At 42.0% G+C, this 24,975-nt stretch overlaps 1 protein-coding gene across 3 annotated transcripts in view; it reads left to right on the top strand.

Annotated features, from left to right (window-relative positions):
* The window catches only part of drp2 (dystrophin related protein 2), a 201,141-nt gene extending 176,415 nt beyond the window's left edge, over positions 1-24,726 (top strand). For 2 of the 3 annotated variants that reach the window (XM_049586080.1, XM_049586078.1), the window contains exons 19-24: positions 4,572-4,637; positions 8,111-8,257; positions 15,137-15,389; positions 19,146-19,263; positions 19,423-19,509; positions 19,935-24,726. In XM_049586080.1, the coding sequence (XP_049442037.1) occupies positions 4,572-4,637; positions 8,111-8,257; positions 15,137-15,389; positions 19,146-19,263; positions 19,423-19,509; positions 19,935-19,954 (691 nt within the window). In that variant the 3' untranslated portion in view covers positions 19,955-24,726. The remainder of the gene's footprint in view (positions 1-4,571; positions 4,638-8,110; positions 8,258-15,136; positions 15,390-19,145; positions 19,264-19,422; positions 19,510-19,934) is intronic. The other variant, XM_049586079.1, reaches the window with a different exon arrangement.
* Positions 24,727-24,975: the final 249 nt, after the last annotated feature.

Genomic DNA, 24,975 nt, shown 5'->3' on the forward strand with positions numbered 1-24,975 from the left:
GTGTTAATCCATGGCAATAATGTAGTCTTCAGTCATCTCAAGGGAGATAAAGTATTTGATGTTTGGGGTTAGGAGAGTCAGATTTCCAGGCATGTCAAACACTGAGACAGCCTCTGTCTCCTCTCTCTCCCCCCCCTCTCCGTATCTCCCTCCCCTGCCCCCATATCGATGCAGGAGTAGAGTTCATTCCTTTCATCATCAGCGCTGCTTCGACATCTTATAGAGGATGGATGAGACGGAGATAATAAAAACCCTCTTAGAACTCTGTTAGGATTTCTCCTCTCTTGCCCTCGCTCTCTCCCTCTCCCGTTTCTCATTTCCTCTCACATCCATTTACATTCATGCAGGAGGCTAAACACACATGTAGGCACAAGACTCCCACACACTCATACCCACACTACTATTTCCTATTACTTTCTGCCCTTTACTTTCTCATTTGCTGTTGTCCCTGACTGAGACTCAGCCTTTTCTGACGAACAATGTCGCAGGTTGAATTACGAGCATTCTGGTTCACAGGCGGGGCCTCCTGACACAGGACATGGATAAATCCTAAAATTCTCAGTGCTCTCGGTGTCATCGGACTCTGGAGAGGAGCAGGATGTGATGTGGATGTCCCTGACAGCCTCTACATCACTACCCCCTCCCTCACTCCCTCAGCTGACGACATTCTGAGAAAGATGAGGCAGCATGGAGTGTGCCGTATGCGTCTGTGTGCACCGAGAGTGCCGCAGTGTAGATTTAAGACTGCTTTCATGTAGGACATGTCTGTATGTATGTGGGGAGCTACAAGGCTTCTTGTACGTAAGAGTCAGCAGGTTGGTTCTCTCCATGGTTAATAAACTCACATAAAGGAGAAACTCACCCTTTGATCGTCAAACAGTGCTACATGTAATTAACATTTGATATCCAGTGAAGTGAAATGGTTTGTGATGAGTTTGTTTTGTGGTGTGCTGACTCTCACTCAACCTGGCTCCTCTGTAGATCATGTTTTCATAATTTCAGAGAATGTGTGGCCTTGCGATGGAGGATGGAAAGGTGAGAGTGATGGAGAGCAAAGGTTTTTCAGTCAAGAGAAAGCGAAAGATTAGTGTCAAAGTACAGCTACTGATAGGGATACATGCTTCTATGATGGATGAGTCCACATGTACACAGGTAATTTTGAAAACACGTTTTTCACGACATTTTCCCTCCTTTGTTCTGAAAAAAATTGTCCTCATAAGCGCTGTTTTAAAAAAGCACTGTCAAGAGCATGCCAATCCAACAGGTGGCGAAATAATTTAAAGCCATGTTCGCCAATCATGCAAAGAATAAGATGTTGGACAATCATAAGCCTGAAAAAAGCTATTACCGGAAGACTGCCTGAATGCAATGGCACATTGTAGCACATTCTGGCGCCTCTGTTCCTCAGTATAGTGGAAGAGTAACTGTATGCTTATGTGTAAACATGTAAAAAAAAAAATCCTCTTAGAGCTAGCACTATTTTGATTATGTCTGCCATTTGTGGGCTGTGGCTTAGGACGTAGAGAGGGTCGTCCACTTATTGGAAATCCCCGGCTCCTCTGCTCTGCATGTTGAAGTATACTTGGGCAAAATACAGAATCTGAAATTGCTCCTCATGGCTGTGCCATTGATGTCTGAGTGCATGTGAATCGTTAATTGAGTAGCAGGTGGCACCTTGTTTGGTATGAATGTGTGTGTGAATGGGTGCCTATGACATGTAGCGTCAAAGCGTTTAGTGTAGTCAGAACACTAGAAAGGTGTAATACAAGTGCAAGTCCATTTACCATCCGTTACCAAGTCCATTGTAAGAAATGTTGCCTCATTTGTGACGCTTCACAAAGGACATAATGGCGCACAATCTGATGTCATGTGACCAAAACTCAATTTTCCTTGTCATTTACACAGCAGGGCAGCACGGTGGTGTGGTGGTTAGCACTGTCGCCTCACAGCAAGAGGGTTGCCGGTTCGATCCCGGGCGTGGGAGCCCTTCTGTGTGGAGTTTGCATGTTCTCCCCGTGTCAGCGTGGGTTCTCTCCGGGCACTCCAGCTTCCTCCCACAGTCCAAAGACATGTAGATTGGGGACTAGGTTAATTGGTAACTCTAAATTGTCCGTAGGTGTGAATGTGAGCGTGAATGGTTGTTTGTCTCTATGTGTCAGCCCTGCGATAGTCTGGCGACCTGTCCAGGGTGTACCCTGCCTCTCGCCCGATGTCAGCTGGGATAGGCTCCAGCCCCCCCGCGACCCTCAAGAGGATGAAGCGGTTAGAAGATGAATGAATGAATGAATTTACACAGCAACACTAAAAACAGGGTTTCTGAAAATCTTAAACATGGAAGGAATTTTACAAAAGGGCAGTTTGCAGTCAATTAAAGGGTGTGGACAAAAGGCCAAAATGCATAGCAACGGGGCATTGGTAGCGTAGTGGATAGTGCCGGTGCCCCATGTACAGAGGCATTGCCTCGCTGCAGCAGCCGTGGGTTCGAACCTGGCTCGTGGCCCTTTGCTGCATGTCAGTCCCCACTCTCTCTCTGTCTCCCCATTTCACCTTCTGTCCTGTCAATAAAGGCAAAAAACAAAAAACAAAAAAAAACACATAGCAACAACTATGTAAAAAACTGTAAATAGTGGTAGTCGTAAATGATGATCTTGTCACTTCTATACAATCTTAACCCAGTTGCCAGAAAAAATGTTGGCATTGTACTTTCCTGCAGACAATGGATACAATACGCTGAAACTTTGTCTCAACAACGCTGTGGAAAACATGTGGACTAAGCACAAAAACCACTTTGAGTAAAGCTCATGTTTTGGCTTACAATATTCGGTTTGTGGGGCACAATCCTGGCAGGAAAAGTAGTGATGTCTCTGTACAAAAAACAGCCCCATGTTGTGCTTTTAAAGCTGCTGTAAAGGTGGGGATGATTCGCTAAAAAACAGCCAGTGTTTTTGTTTGCTGGTGTTGAACAGTGGTCGGCAGTTTGGCAGGCATCTCACCTTGATGTCACACTGTCCATCATCCCCTCCACCTCAAGATGACAAAGTCAGCTCATACACTATGTCACTTTAGAAATGTTGATATGACACCTATGAAACATTCAAATGCAACATATTCCTGCTTTGCAGAAACGGACAGTGCCATCTGGTATTTGGGCTGACACACATACACAAAGAAAACATTACTAATAACTGTCATAAACAGTGTTTTACTGCATTAAGAAAGGCAAGTCCCCCAGATTGGATCCTACTGTGTTGGTATATTAGCCATGAAGCACCACAAATTACAGCTGCACACCCAAAAATAAGCAAAATACAAATAACTGCATAGTATGCATGAAGAAAAGCAGCTGCACCCTGTAAGAGAGTGTAAGAGGCTGTGCTAAATAAATGAATAAATAACACAGGAGTAGTTTGAGTGTGTGAGTACTTTTGTTTACTTAACATCCTTTTTAATATGAATCATCCAAAATATGCACTTTAATATGCAGCGTAATGTGCTGCATTCCTGCCACAGCCAGTCTAAATGTGTCTATCCAATATCTCTTGTTTTTCTTTATTTTTTTCTTTAGTAAATAGACTACGTTAATACAGCGCTTTTATCCTGAGGGCTTCGCAATTTGCATCTCTCTCACACACACTCACGCACAGATGGCAGCAAGCCATCATGCAAGGCACATGCCTATCCACTGGGAGCAATTGGGGGTTCAGTGACTTGCTCAAGGTCAGATGTGGACAAGAGGAGCCAGAGATCAAACCGCCAGGCCTGTGATTATTGGACAGCCCAGATCTACATGCTGAGCCACATTTTTTCATTTTAAACATCATCTTTACACAGTAATTGTTATGTATGCCGTCAAACCAAAACAGCATAAGCACCATGTCTTTTTTAAAACACTTTCTTTCCCTACTGCAGCATTTTTTTTTTATCATTTGTTATAGCAGTGAAACAGCTTACAGAGCAGCATGCACAGAGCAGGCGTCCACTGACAGTCAGCAGGACATAATGCAGAAGTGGAAGCGCTGTCCTTGGTCCTGAAAAGCCACACAGCAGCTCACTCGCTGCCTCCTCACACACACGCACAGGTTGCTGTCTGTGGTGCTGGATCGCAGCACATTTTTACCTTTTTATTGCCTGCATGCTGATAGACAGAGCACAGTATTTTACCAGGATTTTATCCTCCCTCCTCATGGACACTTTTATAGCTCTGTGGCAAGTGCAATTTCTGCCTCTCTGCAGTCCTGTCAGTCAGATGTTTGCGGACAGCTCGCTGTTCAGTCGCAGTCCGTAATACTAAAAGGCCACAGCTCTTATCCACACTACTTAAAAGCTAAACTGCGCTGATTGTTTGTTTTATCTCGTGTTTGAGGAAGCGTATTTCCCCAGTGTGTGTGATAATATCAATCTGTTGCTTTTTCCTGCATTTGCTCTGACTCATCCACTCTCCTGTTTTTCTCCTTTGTGTGTCTGTTTGTATATATGTGTGTGTGTGTGTGTAAATATGTGTATGTGTAATATGTGTCCTTGATGTGTGTGTACGTGTGTGTGTGTGTGTGTGTGTATATCTATATATATAGATTAGCAGAAATGGAGAGCCAGAATTGTTCTTTCTTCACGGACAGCCTGTCTCCTGATGAAAGTCTGTAAGTATGCTACCTCCCCCACACTACCTCCCCCCTCGTTACAACCACAGCCTTTCATGGAGGTAACGTGTGTTCTGTGTGTACAGTCCTTCCTCTCTATACATCATTTGTGTCTGTGTTCTCAGGTTGTGCATGTATGTTTGGCCATTAGGGAAAGATTGGGTAACATGACATAAATAATAAGCGCCATAATGAAAATGACCCACAGCGAGCAGCGTGCACACAGTCCCCCCTCTTCATCATGCACATGCCTGCTGTGATTAAAGTCCGCATCTGTGGGTAAATACACAAAACCCCGCTGAGGAGAGAGAGAGGTGTGTGTGTGTGTTTGTAGTGAGCTGGCTGTGTGGCAGGGCGGTGGCGAGGTTACAGCAGTGAGAGGAATAGGGATGTTTGATGTGAATGAGGCAGCCAACAAGGTGAGTCCCCATTGTGGGAAGTGCCAGGTGGACAGGGTTGTATTTGTGTGTCTCCACGTCTTATTTTGTTGACATCTGTGTGGGCTATCAGCCGTTTCCTCCTCCTCTGAGATAGCTCTCCTTTTTTTTATTTTTTATTTTTTTTATTTCGCTCTTTAAAGTCAAGGTTGCATGCCCAGCAGCTCTGTGCAAAGTGTTACACAGTCTCTTAGGGTTCCAGGTGTGTGTTTGTGTATTGTGAAGTGTGCTCATTATTTCTTTTCAGACGTGACTGGTGTGTGTGTGCTCTGAGAGAGGGTTGTGATTGACACCACATTAAAAGCTTGTTAAAGGCTTAGATAAAAGATAAAACTACTTTTCAGCAGTGCAGCGTTTTTTTACCACTGAAATCCTCCCAAGCCTGCTCCCAGTGTCTCTGCTGCCATGTGCATGAATGTGGAGTGTTGCTTGGATGGAGTGTTGTCACAAAAATGTGTATATCAGTGCATGCGTAGTATTTGCCTCTGTGTCAGTCTCTAATTTAATGCCTGAGAGTGTGTTTGTATGCATGACACTTCACTTCTACTCCTTATGTGTAGCGGTGCTGTATTCCGCTCTTGTGCCCTTGAATCTTGTTGTTCTTATTCTGCGAATCCGTCCGTCCGTCTGTCAGTGCCTCTCTGTTTTTCCTGCTGCATGGCTCTGAACATGCTGCTGTGCTATCTGTGCCTCCAGCTGATGTTTGGCTGGCATCATACTGTTTTCTGTCCTGGATCATGCTGCCTGTGTGTTCTGCCTTCACCCTCCACCTCAGTGTATTGGTCTGAGTTCACTTTTTGCTCATTGCCGCGTAATGGACATGAAAACAATCGAAACCTTAAACGCTTAAATCAATGGAAACTTCAATCTTCCATAAGTGGAACTAAAATAACCCATATTACAATCAAAGATTTTTGTTCAAAACAAATATATGTTAGGTTCATAATTTTGCTCAAAAAAAAAAAAAAAATTTCACACCATTATTTAAACTTTTGGAGTCTATTATAGGGACACTGCTTTGTTGGTGGGCTGATGTAAGAAAGCTATAAATTAGGTTTAAGGGTGACTCTAAAATTGTTCAGCCTGGACCCAATCCTCCCATGTTTTTGTGTCTAAGTGACTAATGGGAACAACAGTTTTAGAAAACTGGTCCAGTATTGAGCGAGAGCGCTGCAGCTTGGAGCCGCCTAACGGGCTATGATGTAAACACTTGGAGCATGTAAGTCTACTAAATGTGCTTGTTTTTGCCACTGACAGGCTCAGATTATAATTTTGATGTCTGACAACATAATGGAAAGGATCCCTACAGAGATACACCTTTTTGTCAATGGGTAAGTTCCCTTTTGTTTAACCAGAAATCACCATTACCAAACCCACCAGACTCTGTTTAAGTAAACAGTAATTTTAGCGTGTATAGAGTCAACATATTTTCACATCTAACTGTGTGAATTAAGGGTTTATTCAAGTCAAACCAGAACTGGTGATTGTTTGAGGAAGAGAAAGACAAACCAAGACAGCTAGGGAGTTTAATTTTGTTTCTGAGGACTTTGAATGGAGTTTTTTTTACAATGATAAAATTACTGTTTAAATGGAGTCTGGTGGGTTTGACGATGTCAGGGCAGTTTCTGGTCAAACTAAATGGATCTTACTCTTTAACAATAAGGTTTACCTCTGTAGGGATCAGTTCCATAATGTTGTGAGACACTTAAAATTACAATCTGAGCCTGACAGTGGGAAAAACAAACACTTATAATCATAATATCAACCTGTCAGTGGCAAAAACAAACACTTTTAGTGAATATACATTGTGACAGTGCATAAATGTCCCAACTGATTACAATGCAGCCTGTTTGGCTGCTGCCCTTTCGATCAATAATGAATTGGTTCGAAAAATTGTCCATCCCATTAATCACTTTGACCCAAAAACATGGGGAAAGTGAGTTCAGTTTAAAAGATACCACAGTTACTGGCTGATTTGATTATAATATCAGATACTCTCATATAATTATAATCAAAATGTAAATTACATTCAGTTCCGTAAAACAACCTTCATTTTTTTATATAAATATAGGAAATTTACACACTCACATCACAAAAAAAATGTAAAATTGTCTGTGTAAAATAATGTGGGCGCAAGTCATATGAGTAATAAAATTGGAAAAATTAATTCAAATTCAAAAGTCATTTTTGACGCACATTATGGAAGTAATGAAAAATTGGTCAATAAAAATTTGGAATGGGATAAAATCAAAAGCACATTTTTCAGGAATACCTACGATATGAAATACAGAGATATTTTGTCTTCAAAAAACAACCTGGATCATTGTTGACCCACCCATGCATCAAAAGGTTAAGCAGGACCTTCTAAATAGCAAATCTTACAGAGGTGTGAGAGGTGTGAGAGGTGTCCATCTGTGGAATATTTATACAACCAGACTGATTGAAACAGGCCTATAAATACCTCTGTGATGTATTATTCAGCATGACAGTGCAAAGCCTATAACCTGCTCTTAACTTTGGCCCATTAAAGTATTTTGCTTTGCAGCTCAAAGCATTATCAAAGCATATAAATTAACAAACAGCTGTCATTCCATTAAAATAATTGCCAAACATTCACAGATGCATTTATTGTTTTACAGCCGTAGGTCTGCGATCACAAATCTGCACATTAAGTTTCCTGTTCCATCCTCAGTAAAGCGTTTATTATTTGGACAGTATATTGTGATGTAGCTTAAGATCCACCTTCCATTTTTAATAACTGTGAGTGGGTTTTTAATGTCGCGGAGAACCAAGTTTATTACAGGACATTTCATATTTTGGACTGTGAACCTGGCTCAATGCCTTTATCATAGTGTCTCGTCCCAGACTGTGCAGTTTTGTTTGATTGCGTCTCGTCCTGGAATATCTTTCCTCGTGCTGCTTGCCTTGCCTTGCTTTGGCCTGTCTGCTCTCCCATGCCGCCCTTGGCTCTGCTTTGTGCTGCTGGTGGCTGTTTGCTGGTGGCTCAGTGTGCTGTCTCCTGTGTGGGGGACTCAGGGATGAAGATCAGTACCTCCTGCGTCACTCCAGCCCAGCCTTGGACCATGACTCACCCTGCGGACAGCACATGCTGCTTGCCCACCTGGAGCACCAGGACAAGGAGCAGCTCCAATGCACCCTGGCCCGCCTGGAGAATGAGAACAGGTCTGTATCCAGGAAAAAAATGAACACGTGTTTTAGGACATTGTGCAGTGAGTGCGGAGTGAGTACTGTGTGTTTGTTTTCACACACAATAAATCTCTCTGAAGTAGACTGATTGCACATTGTAAGTCAACAGAGTGCACTGACTCAGTCACATCCATAAAACTATTTTTGGAAGCAGTGACAACTGTGTTGAATTTGGTTGTAGATTAGAATGAGATTTTAATTAAGGGACAGATCCAGAGTACATATTTTCCCTGTTACCTGTAGTGCTATTTATCAGTCTAAGTTGTTTTGTTGTGAGTTGCCAAGTGTTGAAGGTACTGGCTGTAGAGATGTCTGCCCTCTCTCAGTATATTGGAACTAGATGGCACTCAGCTTGTGGTGCTCAAAGCACCAGAAAGATACATTTGAAAACTCAACAGCAATGCCTCTACAGAAATCATGACCTGGTCACCCAATATAATCCACAGACCTTGTTGTGAGCAGTTTCATGTAGGAACTGTTTTCTTTCTACTAAACTACACCCACCAACTCTATCACTGTGCAGAAGGAGGCGTGCATCACACTGAGCTAGCTAACGGCTCAGCTGAGGAGGACACCATTAATATTTAAAAATTGACCTTTCACTAAGCCCCGCCCCTTTGTGATGGTGATGGTGATGGTCCGACAAGCTGTCAGAGTAAGCATGGAGCCCACACGGTAACTAACTGCACTCCCTGAAGAAATATTATCACATTTTTGAAAAATGAAACAGTGATTGCAGAGAGAAGCAGACAGAGGGCTCTACAGTCTGTGTTTGAAGGATATATCCAGGATGTCAAACTGACCCAGCAGCAACAACAGGTTAAAAAGACAAAGATAGTTAGAAGCTAAAGCCGAACTATAGGCTACAGATCAGTGTAAAAGTGAACCACCACATCACTGCTGATCGCCACACAAGACAATGAATATAAAGGGAAACTTTGCTGATATTGAACCAGCTGTGTGGCATCACAGTGTGTGCAGATGAACAGTGTTTGGCTTCACCCCGTGCTGCTGCCTGGACCTCTGCCACCAGAGGGGAAGGGATCTCCAGGGGAAGTCAAACAGCGGTCATCTGCGCACACTACGATGACACACAGCTGGTTGAATATCAGCAAAGTTTCCCTGCTTCCCTTCACTGGTTCCTGTACAGCAGGGTCGGTCTTTGTTTCACTGTTATAATCATTAAAAAGCAAAAGCAGCATGTGTATACATTCAGTAGGCTGTATCTTCAGTAGCTAGCTAGCTAACCCTACACTTTTCAGGGTTTGATTTAAAACGTTTATCTTTTTCCAGCTTCTCCAGGTAACGAGTATCATTAATACACGACGTGCCCCAGGCACAACATTTAGCTCCAAATCCACAAAACCAGCATGAAAATGAAGGAAATCTGAAACGACTACATTAGCGTCAGTGGAGCACAGCTGCGTTGTTGCTGGACCCTGGTCTGAGCCGGCCCAATGCTACGTTATGATTGGCAGGTCTGCGTCCGGGGCAGGATTTAGTGAAGGGTCAGTTGTTCCTGAAATTGCTCACAACAAGGTCTGTGGATTATCTTAACAACCAGGTCATGATTTCTGCAAGGAGACATTGCTATTGAGTTTTTCAAATGTATTTTTTTGGTGCTTTGAACACCACAAGTCGAGTGCCATCTAGTTCCATTATATTTGAGAGAAGGCAGACATCTCTACAGATGATATCTCCAACACTCAGCATTTCACATCAAAACAATCTAGATTAATAAATAGCACTACAGGTAAGAGGAAAAATGTGTACTTTTGATTTGGGCATGAACTGTCTCTTTACGTTTGGGGCTAAAGCATGAAGCAGAGATGTAAAAGTTTGAATCACGGAGTGATTTTCATCAGTGAGGCTCCCCAGAAGCATAAAAACACAAATATGAGTGTGTTCATCTGGAGGCATTGCACTGTTTTGGTATGTGTCCTGCCATTTGTAAACCTTCTGCAGAGAGTAAACACACTAAATCCTGTTGAACAGCCTTAAAAAAACAAGCAGTATTTTCTACATGCATTCCTGACAAAGCAAAATGATGTGGCAATAACATGGAAACACTTAATAATAACAGTTTGTTGGTGTCCTGCAGAAGAGACAGGAGGAGTCATTTATGGGCCGACTGGTGTGATACAAGTGTAAAACATCTCTGAGACATGTTCGTTTGGATGTTAATGCTTGAATTTGAATTTATTGTGTCCTAGTTGCTGAGAGGCTCAGGCATTTCCCATAAATGAAGCAAATTCATTTCTCCTATCCACTTAATTGGTTACCAGAGGCAACCTTTATGCGAATGATTCATATGAATAATTTTCTCTTGTCTTCAATTCGGTTGTGACCTTTCCACACACAGTGACATCCGCACATACACTTGTGCCCTTTGGGTGTCTGAAACCTTGACCCAGTTCAGTTATAACTCTGCAGTGCGCTCTGTTGTCTTTATTTATGACGATAGGCTGCTGGAGCTTGGTTTATATCCTCTGCTGTGGCTCTCATGAGGCTCGTACATCAATACCAAACACCTTTGACACCAGCACCTATAACCCTGTTCTTCTTTTTGGGGTCCTGGAAGCTTTGGGTCTTTTTTAATAGCTCGCAAAAATACTTTTAAAGGTATACTATGCAGGATTGTCGGTTACTGTTTGGAAACATGCTCACTAGTGTAAGTACAAGTAAAACAAATGACTCTCCTTTGGTGTTTCACCTCACTGTATTTGTGTTTTCTCTGCTCTGTGTCTCTTGGATGCCTGATATTTTACAGTCTGGCAACTGATCACTACCCTTTTATGAAGCTCTGGCTTCACATGAGCGCTGTGGGAGTACACGCCCATTAACATCCTGAGCACAGAAAATAAGAAAATGCAGGTAGAGGGCAGAGTCTCTATAGACATGCCACCACCACGTTTTTTTTTAGGAAAATCCTGCATAGTATCTCTCTAACACTGTTACATCAGCTTGATACTTAATGGATTTTCCTGATGTTACCAGTTCAGTACTTTTCTACGATGAATGAATGCATGAATGCATGGTCTATTTTCCTGTCTGGCCGTTTCAACTTGGCCCACCCCTTATAGGATTATTCAGACACAATTAAAGAAATATTTTTAGTGCCATCACACTGACAAAAAACAAAATAAGTAACAAATCCAAAGTTAACAATTCAACACAAACACTGGCACAGCAACATAAATGCCTGATATACATTTTTATTTTTATTTATTTAACCTTTATTTAACCAGGTTTGTCCCATTGAGATCAAAGATCTCTTTTACAAGAGAGACCTGGACAAGAATGGCAGCACATACAGTTTCAACACATTGTCACATTAAACATAGACATAAGAGATACAAATAACAACAATTGAATTTACATAATCAGGTTGAGATCAAATAAAACATTTGCACTCATAAAGCCTGGATACAATGGGATTCATCATGGACTTAAATACATTCAGAGATACCAGGCTTTGGAGTTTGAGCTCTGACTGCAAATTGTTCCATGAAGTTGGAGCAGAAAACCTAAAAGCCTTCTTCCCCAATTCTGTTCTGACCTTAGGAACAGTAAAATATAAAAAGTCCTGAGAACGGAGACTGTGGGCTCTATTATTCAGGAAAAAAAGAGATGATAAATAAGATGGAATCATCTCAAGAATGGCCTTGTAAATCAAGACATACCAATGGCCGAGCCAGCGTGCATATAAAGATGGCCAATTTACTTTAGAGCGCCATGATACACATTATCCAGCACGTGGAGGCAGTGAGCGGAGGCATTCATATATAACACATCACCATAATCAGTAATCGGAAGAAAGGTCGACTCCACCAGTTTCAGTTTTACCCCAAAAGAAAAGCAAGACTTATTTCGGAAATAAAATCCAAGTAAAACATGGAAAATAAACAGAATTAAGAGTTTGGGAGGACAGACACCGAGAGAACAAGAGCAAGAAAATTAGGTTTTAACAGGGTCATAAGAAAAGGGGGAAAAAATAAAAGAAGAAAAACATCTCTGCAATTATTCTTATTACCGGTGTTGCACATATAGGCTACCAGTTGAGTCTATAAAAATACAAATAATGAGGAAGTTATGCCATTTGGTGTGTTTTATGTGTGTTTTCAACTGGCACATAAAAAACTCAAGCAGAAATTTTTAAAAATCTTGAAATACCGCAAATAGGGTCAGCAAATAAATGATGACATACAGTCATTGCACAGGCCAGTGGAAGCTCTCTTTGTTATCTCTGGAGGCTTTTAACACACTGATGCCATAGACTGTTTCAAATCATGGACGAAGCCACTGTGACGTCAATAATTGGTTTGTGGACTTTCATATTAAAAACCTTGAGTTTGGAATTTCATCTGTCGGTATCTTGGTTTTAATGGAACCAGAAGTGACTGTATTTGGATGAGAGGGTGGAGCTGTGGAGGAGTGAGGGGTGGATCTGAGTCAAAGACTGTCTTGATGCCTCTCTGCCTGTCACTTAAAGTGGCCATGTTCTTAAGTATGTGTTAATTAAATATGTGTAACTTTAAGGCTTAATAAAATGTAAACTGTGAGTTATGAAAATTAAAAAAAAAAAAAAAATCACCCTGGTTGCTTCAAATGTTTTGATCAGCTATAGAGACGAAAACTGTTTTTGTACCAGGCTGTAAACATGTTTATTTCTACTGTAAAGTTTGGCATTTTAACATGGGGGTCGATGAGGATTAACTGACTTCTGTAGCCAGCCTCATGTGGCCAATAGAGGAACTGCACTTCCATGTTGGCTTCATTTTTCAGCCACAGAGTTTTCCACTTGGCTTATGCACACAGGGCTGTTACCAGAACTCTTCCAAGAGCACATAGCTGTAATATCAAATGTTAAAAACTCTATTTCCATCGTCCAGTGTGCTCTTCATTATTATACAGCCATTGTTTTCCTTCGTTTGAGGTGTGACTGGCACTTTGTCAATTATATCATCTCATTGCGCCCTCTAATTCTGCAGTGGTATGATATATAGTTGTAAAGGGCAGAGACCTCAAGCCGCTGATAGACAGCCCTCAATTACTATTCTGCTTGTTGTCATGGAAAAGTTTGAGCGTCGATTACAATCATTGTTACTGCTGTCGTATACTGTCTTCTCATCTGTCGTTGTAAATAACAAGATATAAATGTATAGGGTTGTTTTGTGGGTGAACAAAATAAATCTCTGTCTAACATATAGACCGCAGACATTCACATACAGAGATGTTTGTAAATATGGACAGAGCTATGACTAAATTGATTGTGTAGGCCTATTAGTTACATCAGAAGATCTTTTGTAGTTGTTTTTGGGCCGCTTTTTTAGCCTTTATATTTGGCATTACACTGGGCAACTCATTGAGTTGGCTGCCAGAATACAATGCATTTTGATTCCACTCTACAGCAATAATTGTGGGCAAATTTAATCAGTGAAGTCTGCTGAAGCCTGCATCCCAAGCTGACTCTCTGGTAGTCTGCAGAAAGTGGAATGCGCCTGCAAAGTCCGCAAATCTGCAAGTGTGGTGAAGTCCGGACATTTGGGCTGAATCCAAATGTAACCCACAATTAATTGCAATACAGACTTTCAACTGCCGAAAAAAATGAATGTGTTAAAAATAGTTATTAATAGTTAGGCCTATTAAAATGCTACTTGAATTGTGTGGGCCAGAAATAATATTCAACCGCATCATGATACAGAAATATATTTTTAAGTACAGGCTGGAGAGAGAATGAAAGTGCATTTTATTATTCCTGCCCTGCATATTATCAGGCTGTGCAGTGTAACAGGCCAAAAAATAACTGAAAAACAACAAAAGAAGGTCTTTTAATGTCAGTAAATACCCAATTTACTGAGTTATAGTTATTATTTACAAACTTTTGTTTTTGAATGCGTGTACACTGTTATATAGCGATGTATTAATAGCCTACATTTTTGTTTAGTCAAAAGGCTATACATAGGATTAATATCTTGTTTTCTGCAGGGACAGATGAGCAGGCACTGTTCATCAACTTGATCATTTCCACGGCAACGAGTAAAGCAGTCTTGAGGCCTGTCTATCAGCCGTTTGCAGTCTCTTCCCTTGCAGACTTTACGTGATGACGGTAAATACGTCACACTACGTACAACTGAAGTCAGTGAAGGCCCAGTCAGCAAGTCCAGAGGGTGGACATTTGGATTCAGCCCATGACACTTACCTGCGGCCTATCTTGATGAATCAACCGCTAATAGTGGCGCAACAGTAGTGGGTAAAAAAGCAAATAAATCTGCTTTTTTGCGCAGATTTTCTGAAAATCCAGCTAAAAGTTGTGCCACATTTGGATGGAAACCTGACTTATGTGCTCTTGGAAGAGTTCTGGTAACAGCCCAGCCAGAGACAATATGCACTGGCTTATGCAATGACCATACGTCATGACTGTACATCGTCATTTATTCACTTAATCTGTTTTCTTTTGCACTTAGTCACATTAACATTTTCCACCTTCCCCAGGCATATATGATTTTCCAGAACCCAACCCAATTAAAACTCATTTAGTAATGCTTCACAGCACAGCAGTCAGTTGACGCCCTTGGTGTCACACGTGTAGATAGAAGACAGTGATTTCTTGCAGCTTATGTTCAAAGTGAAGATGACTGCATTCCATGTGGTGCGATATCAACAATACTTTAGCACCTTGCTGCACTGACTAATTACATAACACACATCACTTATTATGTGTAGGTGCATCTCTGTTGGTGTCAAGTGGAAGCTAGATAAATACCTTCACCTGTGTTTATGTGTTTTGTATGCTGCACCAGCATGTGGGTCTGACTGTTTTCTCTCTGTCTGTCCTCCACTGTGGGTCCTCAGGGTGCTGCAGAGCGAGTACAGGAGGCTCAAGTGGAAGCACGAGGAGGCAGCGTCGGTGCCCATGCTGACCGAGGCCGGAGAGGGCGGTCCGGGTTCACCCACAGAGGGAGGGCAGCAGGATGAGGAGCTCCTGGCCGAGGCACGAGTCCTGCGGCAACACAAGACGCGCCTGGAGACCCGTATGCAGATACTGGAGGACCACAACAAACAGCTGGAGTCCCAGCTTCGCAGGCTCAGGGAGCTACTGCTACAGGTACCACGCCGAGAGAAGTTCGGTTGTTTGTGTTCAGTTAATTACTGATTTTGAGCTGCTCATTTAAACCCAAGTAAATATTTATTTGTCATTCATTTATTATTCGATAGGTTTTTTTCTCCATATACGGTTGAATTGTGAGCTTGTCTGTAAACCAATTTAATTTTTTTTTCATGTTTACCTGACCTATAGTGCACTGACCAACAGACTCAAGGTTACGCTAACTCCGGAAACTACGGAAATAATTAGGACTGTATGGACACATCAGTCAAAGCATTACCCTAATTTGCTGTAGATCGAAACTTTGCATCATATAAAGTAGTTCAAATTAGCTTCAACTTGACCAGCTACAGCTGTAATATGCTGCTCATATGAATGCACCAACATTAGCAATTAATGATATATAATAATAATCAGGCCTGTCAAACAATTAATCATTTAACTGTGATTAATCACTGAATTATTGCATATTTTAAATTCCATTATTTTGTAATTCAAAACAGTTTTAAAGTCCATATTAACAAGGTAAAGCAACTCTCATCATTGTTTGGGCATCAAAGTCATTCAAGGTTTGATTCTTTTTTAAAAAGTGGGGCGCCAGTCAGAATCACGTCTGACAGATAATTATAAAACAGAGAGAAAATAACTCTGTCGAACCATAGGCCACAAAACAATAAAGCACACACCAAAAACCAGCACGGCACAAACAAATAGAGCACAGCTCAGTGCGGTTCAAAAGGTGTATTCAATCAGTAAACAAACAAAGCAATTATGGTGTGTGTGTGTGTGTGTGTGTGTGTGTGAGTGTGTGAGTGAGAGAGTGAGAGTGAGAGTGAGAGTGAGAGAGTGTGTGTGTGTGTGTGTGTGTGTGCATGGGAAAAATCAGCCCACGATCTCAAGAGTTCAGTCCACTGAGTCTGTTTTTTGTTTTCCCGACAACTTTTCACAGTCCAGTCCCAGGCCAGTTTTTAACAACCAAAAGAAAATATAACTTTACCGTCAGCTCTGGGTTTTACTGCAGATCCCCAAAAAACAAATCAGGAAAACAAAATGCAAAATAGTGTCTATATCGCAGTTCGGTGACAGGAAATTATTTACAATATATAAAAAATACTTGCAGGTGCATATTACTTTTGACCTGTCAACTTAGTAGTCTGGCAGTTTTTTAAAGTGAAATGAGCCATTAAATAAGTGCAGTGGTGTCTTATTTTCCATCACTGCAGCTAAAACAGGGGTAGGCAACATGCGGCTCCAGAGCCACATTTGGCCCTTTAGCCCCTCCAATGGCTCCCTGTGGCTTTGACCAAAAGTTACGCTACATGGGAGTGAATTACGGTTATTTTTGAACATTTTCATTTATCATTGTTGTAGGCCTTATGTGATTCTCACATTATCCAAATGTAAAAATGTGGAACATATACGTCTACAACATGTAAACATGTTTTAACATTTAGTAAACAAAAATGTGAGTCATATCTATGTCTGCAACCTGGTGCCTTTTCTCTAAAATTTGGGGAATATATATATTTTGCAGCTCCAGACAGATTTAATTAATTTATTTTTGGACCCAAAATGGCTCTTCTGGTAGTAACAGTTGCTGACCCCTGGTGTAGAAGCACCTATTCTGTATACTGAGTACTTCTGATGCTATACTAGGTATATTTTGCTGGTAATACTCCTGTACTTACTTCTTTATTTTTTCTTTTACTCATCCCCCGCACTTTACTGTGTATGGGACATAAAAGAAGAAATGCAGAATTTAGAGTAATTAATCTATGAAAAGAAGGATAGTAACCGTAAAAGAAAGCCTTTCACATTGTGCATTTACTTTGATGGATTAAACAGTACAGTACAGTAACTGAAAATCGGTTAGGTCCCTAGTATTCCATCTTCCTTAGTGGCTGCTTTATCTGAGCAGCTGATAGTTTGTGAAACATTTCCTCCAGAGCATCTGAGTGCTTCCTCCAACAAACTTGAGTTAATACCTTCTCTTTTGCAGGGTCCTCATGTGCAGATATGGTATTCATTTTGTAATTCTATGCAGATGATACACAACTGTATGTCCAGAAGAAAGCCTTGTACCACTCATGAGCCCGTCCAGTCTTGCTGAAATTAAGAATTGGAATTCCAAAAGTGTCCTGCAGTTGAATGCCTCCAAATCAGGGACAGTTGTGATTACCTGGCCTCAGCACCAGCTGCATTAGCACTGTTGTCTTTTTTAAAATTGTATAAATCCAACTTACACAAGACTCTGCTGCCAGACTTTTAACACGGTCTCAGAGAAGCAACTATCACTCAAATCCTTTCTGCCCTTCAGTGCTTACCTGTGAGGTTTAGCATTGATTTTAAGGTTCTGTGATCTGCTAACTCCCTCTGAGCATGATCGCTGCTTGAGATCTTCTGGCAGGGCCCTACCAATGGTTCCAAAACCTTAACTTCTCATTAAGGGTAATCAGGCCTTTGCTATCCAGGACCCTCAGCTGTGGAAGTCAATGCTTGATAAACACTGAAGGTCAAAAGTTTGATCCCTTCAGTCACTAATGTGTCAATCGTCAACAGTGTCTGCTCTGCTGAGGGGTTCTACTTAAATGCATCAGCTGTGTTTCTAACATGCATCTGAAGTGCAGCTACAGCTTGAATAAAGGGCACAGGCAGACACAGACAGTGGGTTTCAACATTTGTATGCATCACAGAGCATCAGGTAGCACGGTGCTTTACATGCAGTCTGAAAGGCAAAGAAATAAATGTGCAAAATGACAACTGTGCAAAAATGTAAATTCTGAACTTTAAAGATGTACTATCATAAGGTGGAAACACCAAAAGGAGGAGTACAAAACGCACAGTATAGGTAGAGTTAAGAAAGGATAAGCCTTAAGACACTTGAAGCGTAATATAAAAGGATTTACTGCAGAGTGAAGGAAAGGAGATGGGTAGGAGAGTGGGTGCTGACACACACAATTACTGGGTTAGTATATTAAAGTGTAAATTGTCCGTCGTGGGAGTACAAATGTAAATTGTGCATGCAGGTCACTGAATAAAGAGACAGCAGAGGGAGTGAGTGACAAGAGAGAAAAACACTTAGGAGGGACAGGATGCTTCTTCTTCAGGTTAAAGACTTGGAAATTGAGAGTAAGGAGAGAAGAGAAGGAGGCGGAGGAGGATGTACACACTCCTGGGTAAAAAAAATGCACTTCTTTTTCTCCCAGGAACAATATCACAGTTTCATTTTCTCGAAAAATAAAAATCAGTGAAATCTGCCTTTGTAGTCTGTGAAAAGTATGAATTCCTCCCAATCTCTGCAGACACCCCAGCCTCACTGCAACTACTGAACTTACTCACCTCCTGAGTATTGCTACAGTGTTGCTGAAAACAATACAAAAGATGGTGCATATATATATATATGTGATATTTGGGGAATATCCTCCAGTTACATTATGCATCTTTGATTGTGATTTGAGACCTCCCCCCCCCACCCACTGACTGTAGCGCTGCTGTGTGCACTGCAATTCACCACCTTTTTATCTGTCGATCAAAGCACAAATCATAGTAACCTGATGGTTTCGTGTAACGGCTGTCAGGGAAAATTGCCTTTTTTTAAAAATAATAGTTCTGCTCAGAGATCGAGGGCTGCTGGCTAAGTGCCATTAACTATCACATTCATTACTATGTGAAAGGCTAAATGTCTCCGCGGCATGAAACATGATGGATGTGAGTAATTATTTGATTTGAATGATAATCAGTCTTCCCTAAAAACAGCCCAAAGATGACTCAGAGGCCAACGGATCAGAGCCGTCAACCCTGTCTTCTCCTGTGTCTGGAGGGGGTCACCACGGGGAGCCGGCCAGCAGAGAGACCACTGACACTGAAGCAGCAGGTCAGCGACGTGCAGCCATGCTTTAGATGTGGGCTTGACACATGCACGCACGTTGAATGTGAAACCATGCATCCTCCCCTCCCATCCCCCACCTAACCATTCAGAGAAGTGTAACCTTCTGTGTGTGTGTGTGTGTGTGTGTGTGTGTGTGTGTGTTAGGGGATGATATGGAGCACGAACAGGATACGGTGCTGCAGCTCCAGGAAGTCATCGAGCAGCTGAGAAACGTCTTCCCTTCAGAACCGGGTGAGTTCTGCTACAGCTGCACGGACAGCAGCAGCCCACGCTTCGGAGACAGTCTCTTTGCTCCTCCATCACCCAGGGGAGAGGGAGAGATGGAGAGGAGAGCAAATATGTACTGCTGTGGGTCGATAGTCGGGGGGAGGGACGGTGTGATTAAATGGCAGGGAGGAGGAGTAAGATAAAGAGAGACGGCGGCACGGAGAGAAAAAGGGAGCGTCACTGTCGCACACTTTGCAAACTGTCCCGTCGCATTTAAAACGCAATTTGCTGGGCAGTCCAAAGCCTGTAACTTGAACAAAGAAAGGGATTATCATAATTATAGCCTCCTCGGTTATAACCAAGAACATTTTCTCAGCCTTGTGCATGCTTCTCTAAACTTGTAAAAGCTTTTTCCTTTTTTCCCTTCTTCTTCTATTTCCTAATTTCAGGCACCACCTCACACATCTAACCCCATGTGGGCCTGGAGGAGCAGAGTGAAAGCCTGAAAGGACGCCTGATGGCAGAGGGAGGGGCTCCACACGGCTGAGGTCAGGCCACAGTACACCAGGCCCCTGTGACCACTGCAGCAGCTATGATACCCAGAGCTAACCCTCGACTGGAATCTGTGCACTAAAAGCCTTTTTCATGCAAACTGCCGAAGGCTCACGCTGATGTCCGTTTGGCCGGGCTGCGCCTCGTAACTTCAGCGGCGCAGCCTGACGCTATGTTAACGAGCCAAAGGAAACTAACGTTAGCAGCAGGTTAGGGAGAGACTAAAGTAACAGGAACACGCCCAGCCAAGACACTGTGCTTACCAGTATCTGTGTAGTCGTCCGGAGGTGTGAAGCTTTATATGTCCACAGCACAAATTGGACCTTCCGTGAGGAGAACTTTAAAAAATGCAAAAAGGAATATGAAGAATATCCCCTTGTTTTGTCAGAATGCCTGTATCTTCAGTGTTTTATTTTCTCCTTGGATGTGTTATCATGGTTGTTATTTTTGTTTGTGTTTTTTGCAGGGAGGTGGTGCGCTAAAGCTTGCGAGAGTAAACTAGATCAGGGCTGGGCTGACTGCATTTCATGTGGCTGCGTGGCGCACATTGTCAGGGGGTTGACAGCACCCACAACGAGCTTATTTACTTTGTGAGAATGACACATCATCAGTTAAATCCATGATTTATTTAAGACAGCCAAAGTGCCCGCTAGCACAGCGCCTCTGTATGCACACACTGTGTTCCTCTAATCCTCTCAAACTGCTTGTCGCTCTCATTGCTCGCCTCTCCTAAGTGAGCCCTTTACGCTCGTACAGAACCACGCGCACTCACCGTACACACACACACACACACACACACACACACACACACACACACACACACACACACACACACACACACATGTACGCTGCTACATCCAGGCTCTCTATTTACAATGCACCCTTCCTTCATTGTGCACAAAAGGCTCCCTGCATGATCAATAACATGTGCCATGCTGCATCACTAAAAATACAGACATAAAAATGGAGATCCATTTCATCTCTTTGGCTCGCCGGATTTAGAAGCGCTCTCAGTTTTGAGCCAATTTGTATTGTGGCTGAAATTGGGTTTTGTTGAGGAAATGTCTGCCGATAAATATCAGCATGCAGGCGCCTGCTCTGGGATCTTAGCGTTCTCCTGCTGTGTGCGGAGAAAGAGAAGGAAGCAGCTCCAGGCGATAGTGCTGCGAGGCTGAAGCTCTCTCCCTCTTTCTCTTTGCTAGGCCAATTGACACTACAGGGGGGCAACACCACTATAACGTGGTCCTACACTGACATCATCCCTAATAATCCCTCTTCGCCATGTAGATGTGAAAAGAACAGTAGCTATTGATTCTACATGCCTCATTTTCCCGCACTAATGCGTACTTAATTGCTTTTAGATTTACAAAGAAGACGAGTGGTTAAAATGGCTTTGCCCTCATCGTATCAGGGTCGTTGGGAGCGTTCTGTTCTAAACATAGCACAGTCAATGAATGCCTTAAAACCAAACTGAATCCATATATAACAAGAGTTAGTCTTTATAGGCTCTTTTTTTCATTATTTTTACATTCAGGGAAGGAGGTTGCATCAGGAGGAGTGTGTTTTTGTACATCAGGAGGAGTGTGTGTTCATGCAATGAATGTGGGCAAACAGGAAGAATGGTGAAGCGTGGATCGCAGAGCATGAACAACCATACGTTGCAACCAGTTAAATAGGGCTTTTATGGGTGAACCCGTGATGCTGGGGGTGCTTGGAGGGACTACAGATCTGACAAACAAGAGAGGAAAGGTTGGAAAAAAACCCCAATCCATTTATTGCTCGAGGGCTGGTGGGAGAGATCCACTTTGATGTGCCTGCCACAGCGAAATCTCCAGAAGCAGGACAAGAGGATGCCTGAAAAAAGTAAGCTGTGGCTCTTTGTGTTTCTCGGCAAATCATAACGCCTCATTCTCACAGAAAACGCAGATATACCCAGTTAGGAATTCATCCTAAACCTTAAAACGGCACTCTGACCTCACACACAAGTTTGAAACCCGTGTGCTGCATTCATTACGGGCTCCCCCTCCAGGCACACAGCGCTCACATTTTGACATCGTCCTCCTCAGCACTCGCTGCCTGTTAGTTTTGATACTGTTGCTAGGGAACTGTCCCCAAGGATGCAGTTCCACAGGTTTGCAAGTTGGAAAGGTGATGTACCGTTCATAATACAAATGCTAATAGCCTTAAGGGAAGCAAGAGAGAGCGCCCCTTTTTAGTCTTCTCCACTTCCTCCTCCCCTGAAGCCTGTTGCTGTTTAGCTGCTGAAGACAGTCATTATCATCTGTTGGATCCATCTCCACATGTGCATCACTTAAAGATTTGCTCTGGTGAAGCGCTCACAAGTCAGAACAAAGAGCAGCAGCTCGGCTTGTGGGTGAAAAAAAAAAGAAAAGAATAAGCCATGACAAGTAATGTTTATTCATAGACATTAATTTATTGGTATTCACACATCTCATTACGCATTGATGATCGCACTTTTATCTCCATACATAAAATGATGTAACAGTGACAGCGTGCGAAAAGAGGAGAGGAGTAACTCCCTATAGGGCTGCCTGTCATCATAAGCTGTGTTTATTTTAAGACACTATAGAGGGCAGATTGGAATAAATACAGTGGGTGGTTACACGAGTACGGAGGCCCTGAGAGGCAGGTGATGATTTTACTGTTTCCCCCATCTGTGTAAACAGGTGTTTGTTGTAATGCTAATTTCGGCCACAAACGTGCACAACTATCCTATGTTCGAAATGCGATTACAAGCATTCATGTTCCTTCAGGGTGAATTTAATTTCTCTATGCACTCTAAACACAAGTCATTGTGTGTTAGCAAGTTATATAACATTATTGTCATGTCTCTCTTTTGGCCAGAAATGTATTTTAATCAGTGCTAATCTGCCATTAGCCTTCTGCCCGGACCTCGCCACATCACGGGTCTGCTCTCTGTGCAACTTTCAACCAAGGAGGACTCTTATACATCGCCAGGGTGGGTGTCAGAAAAAGGCATCAGGTATATTTATTCGGGGTGTTTGGTGATTTATATTAAGCATGTTATCTCTGATTCGTGAATGCAACATATAGGCCTACTGACGGTAGTGGTAGCCCGCTAGCTAGCGAGTGAAAAACATCGAACCAACAGCTAACTAGGGCTGCAACTAACAATTATTTTCATTGTCAACTAATCTGTCGATTATTTCTTCGATTAGTCAACTAATCATTTTATCGAAAAATGTGTTAAAATGTTGAAAAATGTCGGTCTGTCGCTCCCAAACCCTAAAATTATTTCATCTAATGTCTTGTTTTGTACTCACGTCAAAGGGTTTTAGTTCACCATCATGGGAGAGTGTGTAAAGCTGCAAATATTTGAACGGAAGAAGCTGCAATAAGAGTATTTTGGGGCACTTAGTACTTTTCTGTGAAAAATGACTCAGACCGATTAGTCGACTACTAAAATAGTCACCGATTATTTTAATAGTCGATTAGTCGACTAATCGTTGCAGCCCTACAGCTAAGTTTATTAGTTCTATAACGTTAGTCATGGTAACAGTGACACCTCACTCCTTATTGGTGGGATGTTTTACCAATATTTTTTTTTAAAGATTAGAAAAAACACCTGTTTTCAGTGATGAAAAAAAAACTGAAAAATTGATTGTGTAAAAATAATATTTTTCACCTGTTTTCACGAATGAAAAAAAAAAAAATATATATGTATTTTTCACCTGTTTTAAAGGATGAAAAAAAACTTGGAAATGGATTCTGGAAATTAAAATATTTTCCACCTGTTTTAGAAAAATGATGAGCAGGAAAAAAAAGTCTTTCTTGCCTCTCGGGGCTTCCGTAGTAATGTAATGGACCCACCTAGTGTATTTATTTCAGTCTGCTTCCTCCATTTTGTCTTAAATAAATGCGACCAATGGTGACAGGCAGTTTGCCTCTCAGGGCTTCCTTACACGACACAGTATATGACCATATACAGTTTGTCCCCTCGTGTCGCTCTGCTGCTGTTTGACACCAGTGTCTAAATTAACTCTGATGGTCATTCAGCTGCAGGAGAGCATCTGATCCATGTACACATCTCTGCACTGGTAGTGACTCCCTGTATTCCCTACACACATGCCGAAACATACCCTGCTCCCTGTGGCGTGACTGAGGTTGTGTGATTGAAGAAAGCGGCTCTCCACTAGAGACGAGCGTCACCCCAGAGAGGACACTGCTGCTATCTCTCTCCAGACTTCTGTTACTGCATGTAGCCAGCCAACACGCTGACGATCATCACGCCCCTGCCTCTGTGTCACAGACCTCCATGTTTACTATCATGCATCTAAGCTTGTATGTCACCTCTCACATAACAGGGCAATGAATCACCTAACCTCAAACAAGGTGTTGATTACACTAACACGTACAGTATATACACACACACTCATACCTTACTGGTGAACTGAGTTTTCTTTTTTTTTTTTTTTTAATCACCATTAATATACCTCATTAATCACTCAGATGTTTATCGTTTAATGGTTTTGATTTGATGTTATTGTCCGGCACTCAAACACTTCTTGCTGTCTTTTCTCTGGAGTTTTTAATCTGTATAAAAAGTTTTCTGAAGAAAGGCTTTTTACTGTAATAACAAGTGGGTTACTGGCTGCTTTCTACTCTTTGTGTACAGAAATAAAAACTTTGTATTTGGCAAACTCATTGTCTGCCTGTGCTTTTGTATGTGCCTGCAGTTATCCCTATGAGAACTGAATAATGAAAGTTAACTCAGAATGGTGCCAAACACAGGCTGTGTATATTAATTTTTCTCCTTGTGTTTATATTTGGATTTGTATGTGGCAGAATCAATATTTCCTGTTGAGACTTGACGCTTGGCTGTTTATCACTCATCTCTCCTGCTGCTTCACTTCCTACACCCGTAATACTGTTAGTTTAAAGGAGTAGTTTAGGTCT

Source organism: Epinephelus fuscoguttatus, linkage group LG9 (genome assembly GCF_011397635.1).
Source record: "Epinephelus fuscoguttatus linkage group LG9, E.fuscoguttatus.final_Chr_v1".
NCBI lineage: Eukaryota > Metazoa > Chordata > Actinopteri > Perciformes > Serranidae > Epinephelus > Epinephelus fuscoguttatus.